We start from the raw sequence: 21,811 nt of genomic DNA on the forward strand, positions 1-21,811 counted from the left end.
GGCAGGAGGGGATGACGGCAACCATAGACAGAGATGGAGTGATGCACTGCACTGCAAATACAGTATTACCACACACACACACACACACACACACACACACACACACACACACACACACGAGAATAGGACATCACCAAGCGATCTAGCAGGAAGTTCATCAAAACTGGGACTTAAATTAAACCAATTGCAATCTCTCCACGTCAGCAAAGCTCATGCTCCGGTTTCACCAGCGGCCTATTGATCTTAACAGACAGGCAGTTTAGTCCGGCTCAGGGAGAGGAAAGCCACTCAACACAAAAGCTCCCTATGTAGATACAAATGTGTGGAAATCATTACATTTTCCTTGGAACCCTGACACTGAAAGGGACAAACTGTAATGGATACGAGATGCGATGGGACGAAGGGGAACAGGCTTAGTACACAACCTGTTTATTGGTGCACTGTAAATAGGGAACATGAGCTTCTATCTGGGGAAAAAGCACACATATGGGAATGGACACAGTACACCCACAACAATCACTCAGAGTGCCTTTATAGCCTGAGCGGAGCGTGTGTGTATGTGGTGTGAGGGTGGTGTGTGTGTGTACATGAGTGTGTGCGTGTGAGTCTGTGTGTGAGTGTGTGTGTGTGTGTGTGCGTGCGTGCGTGCGTGCGTGCGTGCGTGTGTGTGTGTGTGTGTGTGTGTGTGTGCGCGTGTGTGTATGTGGTGTGAGGGTGGTGTGTGTGTGTGTGTGTGTGTGTGCGTGTGTGTATGTGGTGTGAGGGTGGTGTGTGTGTGTGTGTGTGTGTGTGTGTGTGTGCGTGTGTGTATGTGGTGTGAGGGTGGTGTGTGTGTGTGTGTGTGTGTGTGTGTGTGTGCGTGTGTGCGTGGAGCAGCCACTATCAGTAGTCTCTGATAGAGTGAGAGCGGCCCCATCCTGACAGTCTTCAGGGCGATTAGCACACGCCGTTTAAGGACCAGCCTGAGCCAGCACGGCCCGAGGAACACGCTTTATTACCCACAGGCTGTTATGTAAGTGTTCCCTGCTCTGGGGACTTGACGTGTGTGTGTGTGTGTGTGTGTGTGTGTGTGTGTGTGTGTGTGACAAAGAGAGGGAGAGTGTTACTACAGGAGGTTAGGTCACGGCCCCTACACCACCATGAGAACCAGGGAGGGAGGAGAGAGGAGGGAGAACACAAGAGGTACAAAGAGGCACAGCGCTAACCAGCTAGCTAGCTAGGGGGAGAATGCTTTCAGTAGAAAATGAACAAGACAGATAGAAATAAATTGAAAGGAGAGAAGAAAACAGAGAAACAGAGAAAAAGCAAAGGAGAAACAGAGAGGTGATCTAGATGGGCAACAGAAAGAGATCAAATGAATACGAAAGTAGAGAGAAATGATAATACATGGACATCATAGCGCTTAGACCACTGGGCCTATCCCTCCTATACCATGTCTCCTAGCAACGTGTGCTGGGTTGAATTCGATGAAGGAGGCTGCTACTTCTGCAACTCATCTCCAGCGACAGGGCTCGTGACAGGATCTGCGCTGCAATGAAGAGCAGTCTATTTATAGTCCGCTGTGTGGCCCAATCAGGAAGTGCGGGGGTAAATGTAATTCTGTGGTGGGTGCCTGGAGTCTTTCATTGTTCAAAGAAAGAAAGGGGGGCTGTTTGTTTGTGAGCTAATAATGTACAAGCCCATTTACAGGCAGACGGGTGGACACAAATCAAATCAAATCAAAGTTTACAGCAGCACACAAACAGTGCTGCTGTGATTGGATTATTCTTCTATAAATTCGGGACAAGTTCAGCCGGATCTAATGCAGATGCTGCCCTAGACAACCCCTCGACAAGCGATATGTCAGAAGAGAGAAAGAAATAGAGAGAGAGAGAGAGAGAGAGAGAGAGAGAGAGAGAGAGAGAGAGAGAGAGAGAGAGAGAGAGAGAGAGAGAAGCAAAAAAGCCTTGCATACGCCAACTCTGGGTACCATCTATATTGATAGACTCAACAGTAATGCCCCTGTCTGTCTGTCTGTCTGTCTGTCTGTGTGGAGTGCTGAGAGGAAACCAACTAAATCTATGGTTGTACTGAGACCAATACTTGGCAACTAGTAGTATATGTCTACAATCCAAATGGCACCCTATGGGCCCTGGTCAAAAGTAGTGCACTATATAGTACCATTTTGGACACGGCCTGTGTTTTATAGACACAGACAAAGTTATGTACTTGTTATGTAATTTGTAAGTCACTGAAATTGACCTCAAGGGAAACGTCTCTGTTGGCCCTTGTCTCCATCCCAAATGGCACCCTATTCCCTGTATAGGGCACTACTACTTCCCTATACAGGACACTTCATCTTATGGGCTCTGGTCAAGTAGAACACTATATAGGGAATAGGTTGTCATTTGGTACACAGACCCTTATAGGGAGAGTGAACAGCTTGGAGATGTGGCAAATCCTTTCCTCCCTGAGTCATCATACACACACAGCAACTGCTCTGTACTGGGAGACGGTGGCCCATCCAAGTTGACAGCTGGAGCTAGGTGCTGGATATAGGGGCGGCAGGGTAGCCTAGTGGTTAGAGCGTTGGACTAGTAACCGAAAGGTTACTAGGTTACAGGTAAAAATCTGTCGTTCTGCCCCTGAACAAGTAAGTTAACCCACTGTTCCTAGGCCACCATTGAAAATAAGAATTTGTTCTTAACTGACTTTCAAGTCAGTTAGCCGATGGTATCACACTAGATGTGATGTGATGTGATGGGATGCGTCGGAGGATGTCTGCCCCATGGAAGGCAAGATATCTGAGAACGTACATTACTGAAAAGCAACACAATCAGGGATAAACCTAGGATCACACCGTAAACATCGGCTATCTTGACCCTTAGGATCCAGACTTACAATTCTGCGGTGCAAAAAAAGAGAACCATGCCGGATCCAACCAGTTACCAGTTCCACTTCCATAAATTGAATACGGTGCAAAGTCTTCTCTGTAATAAGCATCCTCCGACGCATCCCATCACATCACATGCCAAGCGGCACCTTATTCCCTATGCAGTGCGATACTTGGTCCTTGGGACACAGACATTTACTGTACATCCCCCCTGATGGTTGCCTTCATGTACAGCTGTCCTTTGAGGTTGCCTAGAAGCACCAGAGCAGCGCTAACTAACCACTAAGCAGGATGTATGAAATATAGCCAAGCACACTGGAGCCAGCTGGTTGACGGCTGCTGTGGTTCCCGAGCTGCAAGCCTAAATCAGAAAGTAAATAGCATTGAGAGAGTCTATATAGTTGAAATGAATAGATAGAATCCACCTTCCGGGCGTGGGCGCATACACGCACGCGTGCATGTACACACTGAGCTGAGCGCTAGCACACTCTAACATCTGCACTTGTTTAATGGTTTTTCAGCAATTAGCCCGAAGTGAGCAGCACCATTAAACAGCCTTTTACAGTCAGGGCAACAGCCACACTAACAACAATAACAACATGGAAAATTCTCCTCATGGAAAATGTACCGCATGAGCGAGATAATACAAAACAACCTGAAAGAGCATCCAAGCGCAAACTGTGCCACTGAATAGAGGCACATAAGCAACTGGAGTAACAAATAGCCACAGAACGCCAGAAAGTGATAATGTGCTCAGATATTATGCCAACTCAGAAAGTAAATGAATTGAAATGTAGCCTTTAAGAGATTTCTTAGACGGTCTGAGGTGGTTTGAGACACCAAAAAACAGAAAACCTCAATCTGAAGATTTGTTAAACTTCACTCCATGCAACGTAGACGAATGTGACTATACTTTAAATCCTAATCATATGAATGCATTATGGTTCGCAACATTTACGGTCGTCCCTATTAATGTTCACTACTGTTGGTGATGACGTGGTACTAATGGCCGTGTCACGACACAAATGTCAGCGCGCTCATCTCCACGCTCCTCGTCTCCCCACCAAAGTAATTGGTTTTTTGCTCCATAAACGCAGACTCTCAAGGCAGAACAATTGTCCCTTAATCGTGTTATGGCCGAAAGAGGCAGCAACAGCGTCATAAACAGCCTGGTGCAGGCATCAATGGCAGAGAGCAGCAGCCGAAGCAGCAGTGCTCGGGAAATCTAGGTCAGATGTGTTTGTTTAGAGCTAATCGATGGTCTCTGGTGCAGCTCTCCTTGGAAGCTCATTACCTGTAGAAAAGGGAACTGTCTGTTCCAGCGCAATTCTTCCTGTCTTACAGAGAACTCTCCCCGGAGACAACTGCTTATAGGCTGCTTTAGTCTTTACATCTGAGCCCAGGGCAATTGGAGGCTGTGGAGATTGTCTGGTTGAAAACAAAATAACTTTTCAACCGTGTTCTGCTCTTTCTCCCTAGGGATGATAGAGCTGATTATTTTAGAATTGTGATGCAGGGGGGGGGGGGGGGGGGGGGGGTGGCAGTGGAAGGGGCTAGGGAGAGTCAAGGGAGAGAGATTCACTCATGAAAGACACTTCAGAGGCAACCAAAGGCCTTTCAGTTGGACTTTCTCTACACTTTCAGGGGATTTATCCTGTATTGGAACTTATAGCGGCAGGGGAATTTGTAAAAATACACCACATGACCAAAAGCATGTGGACACCTGCTCGTCAAACATCTCATTCCAAAATCATGGGCATTAATATGGAGTTGTTCCCCCCCTTCGCCGCTATAACAGCCTCCACTCTTCTGGGAAAGCTTTCCACTAGATGTTGGAATATTCATGCGGGGACTAGCTTCCATTCAGCGACAAGAGCATTAATGAGTTCGGGCACTGATGTTGGGCAATTAGGCCTGGCTCGAAGTCGGCGTTCCAATTCATCCCAAAGGTGTTTCGATGGAGTTGAGGTCAGGGCTCCGTGCAGGCCAGTCAAGTTCTTCCACACTGATTTCGACAAACCAGTTCTGTATGGACCTCGCTTTGTGCACAGGGGCATTGTTATGCTGAAACAGGAAAGGGCCTTCCCCAAACTGTTGCCACAAAGTTGGAAGCACAGAATTGCCTAGAATGCCATTGTATGCTGTAGCGTTAATATTGTCCTTCACTGAAACTAAGGGGCTAGCCCAAACCATGAAAAACAATCCCAGACCATTATTCCTCCTCCACCAAACTTTACAGTTGGCATTATGCATTCGGGCAGGAAGCGTTCTCCTGGCATCAGCCAAACCCAGATTAGTCTGTCGGACTTCCAGATGGTGAAGCATGATTCATCACCCCAGAAAACGCATTTCCACTGCTTCAAAGTCCAATGGCGGCGAGCTTTACATCACTCCAGCTGACGCTTGGCCTCGGAAACCCATTTCATTAAGATTCCGTCAAACAATTATTGTGCAGACGTTGCTTCCAGAGGCAGTTCGTAACTCGGTAGTTAGTATTGCAACCAAGGACAGATGATTTTTACCCGCTACGTACTTCAGCACTCGACGGTCCCGTCTGTGAGCTTGTGTGGCCTACCACTTCGTGGCTGAGCCGTTGTTGCTCCCAGATGTTTCCACTTCACAATAACAGCACTTACAGTTGACCGGGAACGCTCTAGCAGGGCAGAAATGTTAGAAACTGACTCGTTGGGAAGGTGGCATCCTATGATGTACATGGCATGGGCTTATAGGTGTTGTGTTACCTCAGCTATTGTCATAATGACATCATGTCTGCACTCATTAAAGCCCCGGGTTGACTTTAGTGTGCTTCTGTCGTCTTTCACGTGCATACGCTACATATCACTAGGGTCCGGTGTGACACACTTAATGGACAGATGACGTCTTGAAGAAAGTGACAGCTAGCAGAGACATTCACAAGGACTGGCTTGAAAGAACAATTATTCCACTGTCCAGTCCACTGCCTACCTAACTCAACCATTTGAATGCTTTTACAACATGTCCTTTTCAAATGATGCGGTTGCTTTATGAGTGAGGAATCTACCCTCAACTAGCAAGCAATAGCCCTTCTGAGGTCAGACAATGAAGTGGGGTTGAACAGTGCAAACGTCTTCAACACATTGTCAGTTACGCAACCGTTTAAAAAAACGAGATATTAATGCTATTGGCTGTAGACTATACAGTCGTACGGAAATATCTGATGATAAAGTTATCTCTCCTCTCTCTCACGCTCTCTGATATGCATTCCCACACTGTACTGAGAGTACTGAGAGAGTGGTCTGGCCTGGGCGATGTCACTCTCCGGAGATATGGTATCTGTGATAGCCCTCAAGAAGAGCTTTTCCACCCTGCCCGGGCCAGACATCAAAGGATGGCTTCAAAGTCCTTGAATACCCTTCACCACACACGCACTCATGCAAGCACACACATCAAGACATGCATAGCACACATCAAGACGCAAACACACATGCGCAAGCACACACACATCTAGGCACGCACGCACACACATACACATAAGACTCACAAATCACACACACACACACACACACACACACACACACACAAACACACACACATGCAAACACACATGCAAACACACATACACACTCGAGGGGCCAAACAGTGCAGTGGCTTGAGGGATCAATATATAGTACAAGTGTGCTGACCTCCAAGGTCTCCAGAGGCTGAGCAACGATAGATAGAGGGAGGCTATTCTGAACTCACACACTGACAAACAGAAACCTTAGGAGTGTTATTACGCCAATGTCTACAATGGGCACTTAAGTATCCAGGAAGTAGTTGGTGCTCTGTAGTAACATTTACAAAACTAAATCAGCTTTCCCTCCAGTTTTGACTGCAATAGAGAGATTCAAGACACTAGACAGTAAATCAAGGTTAGTGGAAATCACAGTGTTATGAACATTAGGGTTAAATTGACTCTACCGGGAGTTATCCTAACCCTCAAGAGACTGATAAGATCCCTGGAGTCAGTGTTGATAACTGGAGTTGATTGGGACAGAGTACTTTGAACTCCATTAAGTGTAACCAGAGACAGAGTTCAATCTATGGAGTTATGCATAGATGTGGGAGGGGACTCATTGTCAATATTTCCCAGCATGCTCTGTTGCAGGTTTTCACACGTACATTGACTGTTTTTGATCTTACGCTACACAAAGAAAATATTTTTTTTTCTAAACTAACCCAATCTGTAAGGGTTTGGATTTATAGCAACCGTTAATGAGATAGTTGTTCCAGTTAACATGGTGTAGTTCAGGGATGTTTTAAGAACTCAGTCAGGGTCTCAACTTACTGTTGCGAGTTCAAATAGTAGATTTCACAAGGTGCGATTTAGAAATTTGGTTGTGCATCAGCAGTTTTTCTCTTGTTATGTCGGTCACTGACAGTCTATCAATTAGCCAAAGTCAGCAATTTTTTCCCCGATTGCTAAGTTAGTTTAGCGGCCAGCGAACTCCCTGCGAGTAGGATATTTACTCCATTTAATGTTGTTTTAACTCCAAAAATATCAACACCATGACCAGAGTAGTTTCAACATAAAATGGGAGTGGGACCCATATAACCCCCCAAAATAATGTTACATTTGACCCCAATAAGAGTTCAATTAAGTCTTGTGATTTTACCATGCAAAACATGTCTGGATGACGACACACACGATGATGATGAAGATAATGACAAAAAGGTCTTACCAGCAGGCAGTTGAAGATGACGTAGAGGATGAGCATCCACAGGTATCCGTAGCCCATATGTAGTCCTGCCCACAGCCACACCAGGGACACCAGGGCAAACAGGTACAGCACCATGGGCACCTCTGCAGCACACACAACAGGGAACACTTAATGCACAGTTAAGACACACAGGCACTCAGACAGACACACATGCACGCACGCATAGATGCACGCATGCACATACACGCAGACAGATCATTCTTAGAATTAAATAAATTACATCAGCCTATTTCACAATCAGAAATTGGGAGCTTTCCAGAGGTCAGAGCGCTCTGATCCCTGCTCTCTCTCCATGTCTGGCTCTGGTCCATCATCCTAGTGCTCTGGTCCAGTATAGAGTAGTGAGCTGGATCTGGGGCAGCAGGCAGCAGACCAGGCCCTTGAGGTTGATTAAGGAAGCCTCTCTTAATCAGCACACTTTATACTGTAGGTCACAGATCCTGGCACTGGGGCTGCCAAGTACAGTACACCCGTCGCACGCACGAACACACACACACACACACGAACACACACGAACACACACACACACACACACACACACACACACACACACACACACACACACACACACACACACACACACACACACACACACACACACACACACACACACACACACACACACACACACACACACACAATCTGTGCCAACTGCTCAGCTAACTCACTCTAACTAAAGGGCGCATCGATAGATGAGAGAGAGAGATAGCGAGAGATAGTGAGAGAGAGAGATGGAGAGGGAGAGGGAGAGAGAGCGGTAGCGGTAAGCACAAAGACCGTCTACACAATGACAGGGCTGTTGACCAGAAAGCAGCCTCTCTTGTCCAAATTGCATCTGGTCCCAACAAGTACTCCATGAAGCTAACCTCCGAACTACCCTCTAAACCAGGAAAATGTTTTAGTTTTGGTGTTAATTTCATGCAATTCTACACATTTTGCCATAGGATGGAGAGAAATATTTTCAGTTTTTAATGTGATATCTAAGTGACTGACTAACAAAATCAATGGGGGCCCCCGGGCTCAAATTCAACCTTGATTACTGCAAGTTTAGATAGCTGGCGCCCTAGTCCCCCACCCCAAAAAATAATATAAATATATATATATATATATTTTTTTTATATATCTTTTTTATATATATTTTTATATATATATATATATAAAATAAAGTAAAAACAATGTTGGCAATATTTTTTGTCAGACTGTCCTGCACCTGAGTGTGTGTGTATGTAAAGTATGTATGTGTGGGTTAAGTCTTGGGGGGTTCACTAGAGACTTGAAACAGATCTATGGTGAAATTAAAAGCCTTGATTTCAGCATGTTGGAGCAGAGGGACTTTAGCCCGCCCCTCAGAGGGACTTTAGCCCATCTCTTAACCTACTGAAGCATGTGCACTGACCTTGAACCACTCTCAGTTGATGCTGAGAGGTACAGATCTAGGATCAGCTTCCCCTACCCCAATCCTAACCTTAACTAGGACAATGGTTGCCAACCTTTCCCCTTCCAAATCACCCTCAAAAGCTCTTGAGAACCACCATTCACAGAGTCACAGTTTACATTCGGTCAAGTTTAGTCCATTTAGCAGTGAAGGTAACTAATTAAAGGCCTATTACTTTTAGAAACAATTTGCATTTCGATGTTTGTATGTATTTTTTATCCTCCAGAAATTGCGGACAACCTGCAGTTCCCTCACGAATTCAAGAAGAGGCATGACTCCACTGTTCGCCTAAAAAAATACCTTACCCTATCTACAATGTTGGACATTGGGTAGCACAAAAATAATACAGTACATTCATGTTATGTCCTCCAGCATTCTCTTCTAGTTCAGCGTTGAACTAATGAAAATGTAGTGCCTGGACACAATGAGCACATACAGAGAGGAAGGGATCTGACATTTACATGAGCACGTTTCCATTAGTGTGTGTTCTTGCCTGTTGAGAACAGAGTGTTCCACGTTAACTAGCCAGACCCAGGATAATAAATCCCTATTACCATTTGTTTTGAACGGCAATGCAGATGTGGTCCTTTGATCCCCCACTCTCAGTCTGTGTGTTGATTGTGGCTGGATGTTGACCAGTGCACCCAGTTTTTTTTTCTCCTGACTGTTACTGGGGAGACTCTCTGCCGGCCCGGGGTGGAGTGTGTTGCGGGTGATGTGCGGAGCTTAGTGATATCGAAAGGTGATGAGGGGAAGAAGCAAGGAGCAAGTGGTGACTGGAAGACTCAAACTAGTGCATGGGTAACACATTACAGCAGAATACAAGCTGTCAGTGCTGGTTAAATGTAGGGCACACTGTTCAGTCCACTTCACAACTGAGCAGAAAACACAAGGCACGGGCCCAGGGCTAAGCAAATAGCCTACACATAGGTGCCACATCCACCACCTTGTCTGCTCTCTCCCTCTTCTTCTTCCACCACTGTGTGCCAGTTTTCCATATCTCTATCATTCCGTGCGATCCTTTTCCCCCCCACTTTCCTCCGATCTCACGCTATCATAAACTCGCACTTCCTTCACGCTCTCTCTCTGCCTCTCTCACACATCTGCATCCCTCTCCGCTCCTCCCTCCTTGTTTTTTTCCACCAGTGTAAGCACATTCCTGGCTGTGGTCTTGGTAGGAGGTCCCACAGTGGGAGCAGGTTCCAAAAGCCTGCTGGGAGGGAATGGCTGGTCTGCTGGGTCCACAGGGATGGGAGAGAGGAGCGACAGGGTGCTTTCCATCACTTCCCCATGGAGATAATATAGTCCTTATCTTATCTTACTGTACAACCTTGAATGCAGAATGGGCCTTAATAGACAACCTGCCATTTTTCTCAACACAATGTGCCCACTTTTATACAAAAAGCCGGTTTAAACTTTTTCCCACAGCTTGCACTGGAAATAGAGAGATCCCTTTCCTTGCCAAGATCAGAAGAGGAGAGGATAGGGCTACAGTGCATTCGGAAAGTATTCAGACCACTTCCCCTTACAGACATTTTGTTACATACCGGTTTATTCTAAAATGGATTAAAAAAACTAAAATCCTCATTAATCTACACAGATTTGATCCGCCCCATAATGACAAAACAAAAGTTTTAGAATTTTTGCAAATAGATTAAAAATAAAAACACTAACACCTTATTTGCATAAGTATTCAGACCCCCTGCTACGAGACTCGAAATTGAGCTCAGGTGCATCCTTGAGATATTTCTACAACTTCATTGGAGTCCACCTGTGGTAAATTCAACAGATTGGACATGATTTGGAAAGGCACACACCTCTCTATATAAGGTCCCACAGTTGACAGTGCATGTCAGAGCGAAAACCAAGCCATAAGGTTGAAGGAACTGTCCGTAGAGCTCAGAGGCAGGATTCTGATGAGGCACAGATCTGGGGAAGGGTACTAAAATATTTCTGCAGAATTGAAGGTCCCCAAGAACACAGTGGCCTCCATGATTCTTACATGGAAGAAATTTGGAACCACTAAGACTCTTCCTAGAGCTGGCCGCCAGGCCAAACTGAGCAATCCGGGGAGAAGAGCCTTGGTCAGGGAGGTGAGCAAGAACCCAATGGTCACTCTGACAGAGCTCTAGAGTTCCTCTGATGAGATGAGAGAACCATCCAGAAGGATAACCATCTCTGCAGCACTCCACCAATCAGGCCTTTATGGTAGAGTGGCCAGACGGAAGCCCCTCCTCAGAAAAAGGCACATGACAGCCCTCTTCGATTTTGCCAAAAGGCACCTAAAGGACTGTCAGACCATGAGAAACAAGATTCTGGTCTGATGAAACCAAGATTTAAATCTTTGTCCTGAATACCAAGCGTCACATCTGGAAGAAACCTGGCACCATCACTATGGTGAAGCATGTTGGAGGCAGCATCATGCTGTGGCAATGTTTTTCAGCGGCAGGGACTGGGAGACTAGTCAGGATCGAGAGAAAGATGAACGGAGCAGTACAGAAATCCTTGATGAAAACCTGCTCCAGAGTGCTCAGGACCTCAGACTGTGGCACAGGTTCACTTTCCTACAGGACAACGACCCTAAGCACACAGCCAAGACAACGCAGGAGTGGCTTCGGAACAAGTCTCTGAATGTCCTTGAGTGACCCAGCCGGTGCCCAGACTTGAACCCGATCAAACATCTCTGGAGAGACCTAAAAATAGCTGTGCAGCGACGCTTCCTATCCAACCTGACAGAGCTTGAGAGGATTTGCAGAGAATGGGAGGAACTCCCCAAATACAGGTGTGCAAGCGTGTAGTTTCATACCCAAGAATACTCGAGGCTGAAATCGCTGCTTCAACAAAGTACTGAGTAAAGGGTCTGAATACTTATGTTAATGTGATATTTCAGTTTTATATTTGTTATACCTTTCCATATAAAAATCTGTTTTGCTTTGTCATTATGGGGTATTGTGTGTAGATTGAAAAAAAAATAATAATTTAATACATTTTAGAATAAGGCTGTAACGTAACAAAATGTGGAAAAAGTCAAGGGGTCTGAATACTTTCCGAATGCACTGTATGTCCCCTGTGTATTTGGACTGACAGGCTTCTCAGTGTGAGAAGACAAACTGTGTGGAGGATGGGGGTTCAACACAAACAAGCGAGCCGAAACCCAAGATGGCGCTGACGATACGGTCACAGAGGGGTTATCAGCTGTAACAATACACACAACACAGCATACCCCTACACTGGACCCTAGGCTTGGGTTCAATTAAGTTCACTAGCAACACAGGAATAATTGAATAATACTGGGGCTATGAATAGATGTGGGTCTGTTTGTGCCCTATGTGTTTGTTTGTTTGTTTGTTTGTTTGTTTGTTTGTGTGTGTGTGTGTGTGTGTGTGTGTGTGTGTGTGTGTGTGTGTGTGTGTGTGTGTGTGTGTGTGTGTGTGTGTGTGTGTGTGTGTGTGCGTGTGTGTGTGTGTGTGTGCGTGTGTGTGTGCGTGTGTGTGTGTGCGTGTATGCTTGTGTTTGTGTGCACGTACGTGCGCTCGTTGCTGTGTGTTTGTGTGGTCTTGCAAAACTCTTTCCCCTCGCCCTCTCCTGTGAGTCCTGTGGCTGGGCAGCCCAATAGGTCTGGCTACAGGCCCGCTCTGGGCTGCTGTGCTAACATGGAAGAGTGAGCTAGGAGGGAAATGTAACTTGTCATCACACCTAAATGGCAGACCCACAAGTTCCACCGTGGACTTCTTCTATAAGTCAAGGGAACTCCAAATACTGCTACCGTGTGTTTGCCGTTAAAAAAAAATAAAAATCCCACCACCAATCTTCCTAACATGTATAATAACGGAAATAATTCATAGAATGAATAAAGACAAGATAAGAACATTGGCCTAATTAAATGCTGTAGTAATATCCTTCTGTGGACCAGACTCCGTTGCCTCTAAAAAATAAAAATAAACAGTTTAAAACACATGAACAAGCTAGGCTGGCAATATATGTATCGTCTTGTAATGTATAAAATGCCATGCTTTGATAGGGTCAATGGGTTTGGAACACAAGCGTCGCCATGGTTTTATAGCTGGGTGTCCGCTTATGCTATCAAATTGTCAGTAATTTCCATTCTGTGTGAAGCAGCAAGAAAATGACATTGCATAATGATAACATTGAGTGGGTGCTACCCGTCCAATCCAATAGCGTGGTTGCTAAGTACTGTTAACAGTGCAATGATAAGAATGGGGGGGGGGGAAATACACATTAGATAACAACATCATGCTCAACACTGTACTTAATAAGAAAAGGCTATCAAACGCTAGTGCCAGCTGGAAAGTCTGTCAATAAGGGAAATACCTAATCAAATATGTGTCGTAGAAATAACGTGAGCTGAAAATTGTGGCCAACAGTACGACATCTCGGGGCCAAAGCAAGTGGTGGATAGACAGATTTGATTCGTCCTTTCCCTTAGAATACACAGAGTACGTAACCATTGGCTGTAATTTGGGATTAGGAGGTGGTCAGCTGTTTGTATGACCACTCCCATGGCTGGTGACAGCCTGTCTAGGGTCAGTGATTGCATCGTGACTCCTCTAATTACTGTGGCATATATACAATAAGTACAGTAGGAGGAATCGTGTGTAGTGGAGTCTCAATTGCATGCAGTAGCAAGCTCAAAATGGCACCCTGTCATGTTTTTGCCTGCCTGTCTGACCGAGCCTCTCAATAATTTGCCCATAGAATTGTAAGTCTGTCTGTATGTCTAACTCTAATCCCTGTGACACTCATATTTTACCTTTGAAAGCAATGTATTGACAGAAACGTCAACCATTTGACGCATCTTTTCCCATTGAATCCAATGTATTGACAGAAACGTCAACCATTTGACGCATCTTTTCCCATTGAATCCAATGTATTGACAGAAACGTCAACCATTTGACGCATCTTTTCCCATTGAATCCAATGTATTGACAGAAACGTCAACCATTTGACGCATCTTTTCCCATTGAATCCAATGTATTGACAGAAACGTCAACCATTTGACGCATCTTTTCCCATTGAATCCAATGTATTGACAGAAACGTCAACCATTTGACGCATCTTTTCCCATTGAATCCAATGTATTGACAGAAACGTCAAACATTTGACGCATCTTTTCCCATTGAATCCAATGTATTGAGAGAGAAAAAAAAACGTCATATATTGTGACGTTTTCATATATGGTGATGTGACAGGATGACGTTTTCCTACTGCACCTCAGTCTGTACAACACAACCAACACTGGAAACGCAGAATCATGCACGTGCCTTGATCAAGGTGGTCTGTGTGACTGAAATGCCGCATTTTCGAATAAACGTTTAGTATACACAGGGTGTCTTTGGTTCTTCCGCACATGTTACCTAAGACGTTTCTTTATCCATCCGCTAAATGCACCACATCTTGTCCTACTGCAAGGTAACGAGCCTGACACCGACGCTGCATTTCACACCTGGCTGTAGAGTAGAGTATGTCTGCAGACTCACACACACACGGCATCAAATGTGAGTGACGTCAGAGGCCGTGGCATATCTCACAGCACTTTCAGAGCTGTACCTGCGGGTCAGGGCCAGGCAGATGTGAAATAAGTGGAGGCCTGTGCTTATCTCAGCAGAAGTCCGGTCTTGGTAAAGGAGCAGAGGGAATGGTGTCCGTCACCTCTCGTCTCACAATGATTACATCAGCATTCCAACAGGCTCCTCTGTTGTTGTCTCTCTCTCTCTCCCACCGTCAATAGCAGTGGTTATCAGAGGGGAGTGAGCCCACGACATGAGCCAGATAAACTGAAATCATTCTGTGAATCATTTGAGAAACAGAAACGCAGATGGACGACAGTTTTATACGCTATATGTCTTGAAAAAAAAAATGTCATTTTCAAATATCGAATACAGCACAAGCGTTTGCAGAGTTGAAATCTGCCAGATAAACAGTGCCAGTGAATGAGACTATGAGTCTGGAAGCTAATATGAAGAGACAGGTTCAGTGATCTGTCCTGTTAGTCCCACTCGTCAATAACAGAATTTACCAAGAGGCTTGGTTTCAGCCAAGCCAAGAGGCTTGGCTGAAACATTCAACGGTACCTCCATGCCGACCATTAGAGTAGCATTCATCTGCATGTGGCACCCAGGGGCATCATAATGCAATTCCACTGGAGAGGGCCCTTTAGTGTGCTCTCTGGCTCACTGATAAAAACCTTCTCTATCTCTACTACAGTAGCCATGTCTGCACATCAAGCCTCTTTGAGCCCAAATGAGAATCAGTCTTGCCTTCTCGCCAGCTTCTCATCCTACAACCTTGAGTTATATAAACTCCAGACAGAGAGACTTCTGAAACTAACCAGGGATGTTACTGTGACTGCTTCCCAAATGGCACCCTACTCCCTACATAGTGCATTACTTTTGACCAGAGCCCTATGTGCTCCTGTATCTGTTTGTAGTGGAGCCTGCAGCTATTTTTGTTACATCAATTCTCAAAGACCAAATCCAAGCCTAGAGAATCAGCCTCATATTGAAATGAGCCAGTCATTTCCTAATAGAAGAGTCAGACCTACTGAATAAAGTCTATAGCCTAGTACAGGGTTTCTCAAACTCAATTTCCTGACTAAATGTAAAAAAATATATAAAACCTTTAAAGTGTCATTTCCCTCAATTTTCAAACCCTTATTCAAGTTTTTCAAAGACCTCTTTGATGAGAATAGGCTACCCGTCCTGTTGGATGAGGATGCAGAGAGCTGTGAGAAAGTAAAGTGCCTTTTTGTCGTAAAGTGCTTCTACACCTGCATTGCTTGCTGTTTGGGGTTTTAGGCTTGGGTTTCTGTACAAGCACTTTGAGATATCAGCTGATGTAAGAAGGGCTATATGAATACGTTCGATTTGATCAGTTGTGTCCCCAGTGTTGTGCCCCTGGTCCAAAGAGCATGTGATGACTGTGGTCCTCCAGGGCGCTGTCTGAGCAGGCCTGTATTTGCATGGTGTTTTTGCAAATGAAAAGAGGGCCTTTTTTTCCCACCATAGACTCAGGCGGAAACCATGGCAACATGATAACAGTTGAGTGCCATTGCTTCAGGGTGCACTGACAGGCAATTCTCTACCGCGGGGATCATCAACTAGACTCAGCCGCATGTTGATTTTTTCTTGAGCGGATGGCCTGGGTGCCGGAACAAAATGACAAATTAAATTGTAGACTGCAAATTGACCGCAAGTATCCCAAACATTGACTAAAAAAACCATAATAATTTCAAAACTTGCTTACATTTGTGTCTCTCTATTATGTATAGTAATACTTGGGAACAGATTTGAAAATGTAAATCACTTGGAGCTGATTTCCTGGTGTTTTTACAGTCCAACAATAAACAACATTTTACTCAGAAAAGTTGGGGGGGGGGGTCAAATAAAACCACCCGCGGGCCAAATTAAATTGGGGAACCCTGTTCTATTGGGCTGCGATGTAAACAACACAGAGTTGTCTCATTGACCCAACACTCCAACAGCATAAATCGTAATAGCAGAGCAGTGTTTTTTTGAAACAGCTGAAATGTATAGACATTTTCCTAATACTTGAGACTTGTTTCATTGTGTTTTTACCTGAAATTGCATTAACAGCCGGTTATATACTGCAATTGTTGCGGTAGCTACCAGCTGTACTGAGCCACGTAAAACTATGGAAGCCCATCTCCAATACCAAAAACATGTCTAATATAGGTCATACAAATAGGACATGTTTTGTTTCACTTGTAACATTGTGTGGTGATTTCAGATTTGGCACCACAGGTCCCAGAGTGATGGGGGGTGGAAAATTGTTCCCTGGGGCCCAAAGTTTTTCCTGATCTGGAAGTAAGCTAACCTAACCAGCTCCAGACCTTAGTTGTAGCAAATTACACATTAATAAACTAGCTGTGAACATTTTTTTAGATGGGCTATGATGGGACCAGAAAATGTTTCTAATCAGATCATATGTAAAGAAAATATATATACACTACAGGTCAAACATTTTGAACACCTACTCATTCAACAGTTTTTCTTTAATTTTTTACTATTTTATACATTGTAGAATAATAGTGAAGACATCAAAACTGTGAAATAACACATATGGAATCATGTAGTAACCAAAAAAGTGTTAAACAAACCAAAATATACTTTAGATTTGAGATTCTTCAAATAGGCACCCTTTGCCTTGATGACAGCTTTGCACACTGTTGGCATACTCTAAACCAGCTTAACCTGGAATGCTTTTCCAACAGTCTTGAAGGAGTTCCCACATTTGCTGAGCACTTGTTGGCTGCATTTCCTTTACGCTACGGTCCGACTCTTCCCAAACAATCTCAATTTGGTTGAGGTCGGGGATTGTGGAGGCCAGGTCATCTGATGCAGCACATCATCACTCTCCTTCTTTGTCAAATAGCCCTTACACAACCTGGAGGTGTGTTGGGTCATTGTCCTGTTGAAAAACAAATTATAGTCCCACTTAGCCCAAACCAGATGGGATGGCGGATCGCTGTAGAATGCTGTGGTAGCCATGCTGGTTAAGTGTGACTTGAATTCTACATAAATCACAGACAGTGTCACCATCAAAGCTGTTGGTTTGGTTGAAACCAAAAATCTCCAATTTGGACTCCAGACCAAAGGACAAATTTCCTCCGGTCTAATGTCCATTCCTCATGTTTCTTGGCCCAAGCAAGTCTCTTCTTCTTATTGGTGTCCTTTAGTAGTTGTTTCTTTGCCGCAATTCGACCATGAAGGCCTGATTCGCACAGTCTCCTCTTAACAGTTGATGTTGAGATGCATTTATTTGGGCTGCAATTTCTGAGGCTAGTAAACTCTAATGAACTTATCCTCTGCAGCACAGGTAACTCTGGGTCTTCCATTCCTGTGACGGTCCTCATTGGAGCCAGTTCATCATAGCGCTTGATGGTTTTTACGACTGCGCTTGAAGAAACGTTAAAAGTTCTTGAAATGTTCTGATTGACTGACCTTCATGTCTTCAAGTAATGACGGACTTTCGTTTCTCTTTGCTTATTTGAGATGGTCTTACCATTATATGGACTTGGTATTTTACCAAATAGGACTATGTTCTGTATACCACCCCTACCTTGTCACAACACAACTGATTGGCTCAAACGCATTAAGAAGGAAAGAAATTCAACAAATGAACTTTTAAGAAGGCACACCTGTTAATTGAAATGCATTCCAGGTGACTGCCTCATGAAGCTGGTTGAGAGAATGCCAAGAGTGTGCAAAGCTGCCATCGAGGCAAAGGGTGGCTATTTGAAGAATCTGAAATATAATATATTTTTGGAATAGTTTAACACTATTTTGGTTACTACATGATCACATATGTGTTATTCCATAGTTTTGATGTCTTCACTATTACAAGTAAAGAAAAACCCTTGACGGAGTAGGTGTTCTAAAACGTTTGACCGGTGGTGTCTTTAAAAAGGCCTAGGTAGCCTAGCCACCCTAAATGTGAATATAAATCATTCACATTTTCTCTGAACACAAATAAATTGCATTTCTCATCCAGCCCGTGTAAATAAGGAGTTTTAGAGGCTGTTGAAAACCTGTTTATGGACCTCACTCTACTGCTACCCCCCCCCCCCCTTGAGTGTGTGTTTGAGTGTGTGTCTGTTTGTGTGTGTGTGTGTGGGCGAGGCTGCTTTAGTGTGCCCCTCAGGGTGTCGGGCACAGGCAGGTACATGGGCTCTAAGGCTGAGGAACAGACGCCGGCAGTGTCAGAGGCATGCCGAGTCAGCCACTACAGCACGACGTGACTGTGTGTGAGCCGGTGTGTATTTGTTAGGGCCGGTGGCTCTGCCTTCTCTACAGCGGACACAAAAACACACTCCAGGGGAGGGGTAGAGAGGTGCGCAGGGCTGCCTTAATCGACATCTACGTCATCGGCGCCCGGGAGAGCAGTTTTTGTGGGGGTTAACTGCCTTGCTCAAGGGCAGAACGGCAGATTTGTCCACTTTGCCGGCTTGGGGATTCGAACTAGCAACCTTTCGGTTACTGTCCGAATGCGCTTAACCATTAGGTAGCTATTTGTTCACCCGCATCCACCTGCAGTTGCTAATAACCCATCCGCAACCGCCCAACTATATGAGATAAAGTGAAGATTTGAGGCCTGCACCAGACCCCATAGAAAATGTGTTGTAGGCTACAGTCAGAGACAGACAAACTATGTTTTGACAAAGGGTACAGGATTTTTTTGTTTCAGCTTATAATTTCCAACATTTTAGTAAACTACATGTTAGTCAACTTGTCTATAACTAGATACATGCAGTTTCTCTTCTCTGTTGCCCCAGAGGACTAAATAAACCCTTGCTCACCAGGATAATGTCATAAATGACAGGATGAATGGTTCAATCTAGCTGACATTGTTAAAGTTCCCTCTGTCATCTCTGCATCTATCGCAGAGCAAAGACATTTAGGGACCAGGGATATGAGTAAACCCCTGCATCACTAACACACACAATGTGGCACAGACCACACACGGTGTTGCGGGGAGGCTATGAGCAGCTTTGCCAACCAAAGGACTCGCACTAATTCAGGCTTTGCTTTGTCATTGGAGGGAGCGACCAAAACACGGATACTTAGCAACAATGGAGAGTGATTTGATTCACGATACCGACGGACCAGAACAAAAGCCAGGGATAACGTGTGTGTGCAAGGAACTGTGTCTCCACCCACTCTGCATAAATCCAAGTGAGTAGCATACACATAGTATGTGTTTTGTACTGACGTGCACAATGCACACATGTTTTGTACTGACGTGCACAAGGCACACATGTGTTTTGCACTGCAGTGAAAGTTGCATAAAGCTTTAATCAAGGTTGCCCTACGGCGCCTGATCAGACGCGTGCTCGCTTTGTACGCCATATGAGCGTGCGCGTGTCGGGGTGGTTTTTGCAGGCCATTGTGAAAAATAGTCCAACAGCCTGGGTTGGGGATTAGATGTGTGTTGTAACAAGCAATCTCCACAGGCTTTTCAGGGAACCTACCACAGAGTGTTGGAACAAGGACATCCTGCCCACCATCTGTGGATGGGCCAGCCATGGGGGCTGCGGTGGGGGTTGCTAGGGGTTGTTGGAGATGGGTGAGACGGGAAAATAAAGGTATCTCTGTGGAGGATGTATTCGCTATAGAGCTGGTTTTCAGACTTGGTCTGGTTGCTCGAGACATGGAGGTGGCTAGATGCTCCAACCCATGCCATAAGTCTCATAGTGGGCAGACAGTGTGTGAATTCACGTTTGTATTCTTGCATGCATGTATGTGTGCGTGTGTGTGTGTGTGTGTGTGGGGGGGGTAATATACCTGAGCTGTTGGTGCGTCCGCGGTACACATCATCGTAGGCCTTCCACTGCTGTGTGACCTGGTAGGCATGGATGAAAACCACTAGTACCCCGACCAGGCAGATGAGAGGCACCAGAGCTGCTGTACACAGAGCAGCATAGATATTAGGAATGAAACACCTGCAGACAGAGAGAGAGAGAGAGAGAGACAGAGAGAGAGAGAGACAGAGAGAGAGATAGAGACAGAGAGAGAGATAGAGACAGAGAGAGAGATAGAGACAGAGAGAGAGACAGAGAGAGAGAGAGAGAGATAGAGAGAGAGATAGAGAGAGAGAGAGAGAGAGAGAGAGAGAGAGAGAGAGAGAGAGAGAGAGAGAGAGAGAGAGAGAGAGAGAGAGAGAGAGAGAGAGAGAGAGAGAAAGAAAGAAAGAAAGAAAGAAAGAAAGAAAGAAAGAAAGAAAGAAAGAAAGAAAGAAAGGGGAGAAAGGGAGGGAGAGAGAGAGAGAGAAGAGGGGTGTTATTACACAAAACTTGCAGTAAACAGCCAAGGAGAGGAGTAAAATGAAGCCCTGGCTATGTTCCTTTATTGCGCTGTATTAGTTAAAGACATTCTTGCTTCAACATCCATAAGCAGGATCTAGGGCCTGATACCTCTGATCCTTCATAAGACTCTCAGCCTTCCCAGTGAAGAACAAGCTACAAAGACATTTCCTTTATGCACAAACATCTACTTCAACCTCCCTCTCACAACTTAAAGTATTAAAGTATTTTTCTATTTAAGGCTTTCGGGGGGGGGGCTTTTGAAAACAGCGTCTTATTTATCGAAGGTTTATCGTCGATACATCTGCTGTTTTGGCCAAGTCTTCGGAGCGTGCAAGGAGGAGAGGGCTGCTGTCATCTACGAGCTCTGCTGTTGGTCAGGGGAGCGAGCATTATCCTGCAGGGATCAAATCCACCACTATCACTGACCACTTCAAATTAAAAATTAAAAAATCGAACAGTCCTCTTCTAATCTCTGGTGAAATACTGATCCTGGATTCTGTGTCATATTTGATCTTGGTGTAGCTTTGTATCATTATTGTAAGGGGATGAGCTGAAGTACTGCGCACTTACTTCGGCACGCGCGTGTGTGTGTGTGTGTTTAAGGTCACACTCAGTGTTGTTGTGTCCTTGCGACAGCACATTCCAGCACATGGTTGGGGAGGGCAAAATATTCAGCACCACAGTGGGCCAATTGGCACAGTCAGACATGGCTCCCAACTCAGTCTCACACAACAAACACACTCCCCAGGGAGTGCAGCAAGAGACACTGTGTTCTTTCTGAAGGGGTATCCCTGCTCTGACGGCCCTCACGCCACCCTCCCAGTGGTAAGCCTAGCTATGGTATCCACGAGGCCCAACTGTTCCTCCATGCCCAGACACAGTCACACCCCCAATGGTCCCTTAATGACCACTGACACTTGTCA

General features: G+C 45.1%; 1 protein-coding gene across 1 annotated transcript in view; it reads right to left on the reverse strand.

Moving 5' to 3' along the window:
- LOC139389777 (adhesion G-protein coupled receptor V1-like) overlaps positions 1-21,811 on the reverse strand; it is a 190,389-nt gene that overhangs the window by 14,085 nt on the left and 154,493 nt on the right. Inside the window, exons 86-87 of the mRNA XM_071136722.1 lie at positions 20,368-20,525; positions 7,573-7,694 (exon numbers count right to left, since the gene is read on the reverse strand). Coding sequence (XP_070992823.1) covers positions 7,573-7,694; positions 20,368-20,525 — 280 coding nt within the window. The remainder of the gene's footprint in view (positions 1-7,572; positions 7,695-20,367; positions 20,526-21,811) is intronic.

This window comes from Oncorhynchus clarkii, chromosome 30 (genome assembly GCF_045791955.1).
Source record: "Oncorhynchus clarkii lewisi isolate Uvic-CL-2024 chromosome 30, UVic_Ocla_1.0, whole genome shotgun sequence".
Classification (NCBI taxonomy): Eukaryota; Metazoa; Chordata; class Actinopteri; order Salmoniformes; family Salmonidae; genus Oncorhynchus; species Oncorhynchus clarkii.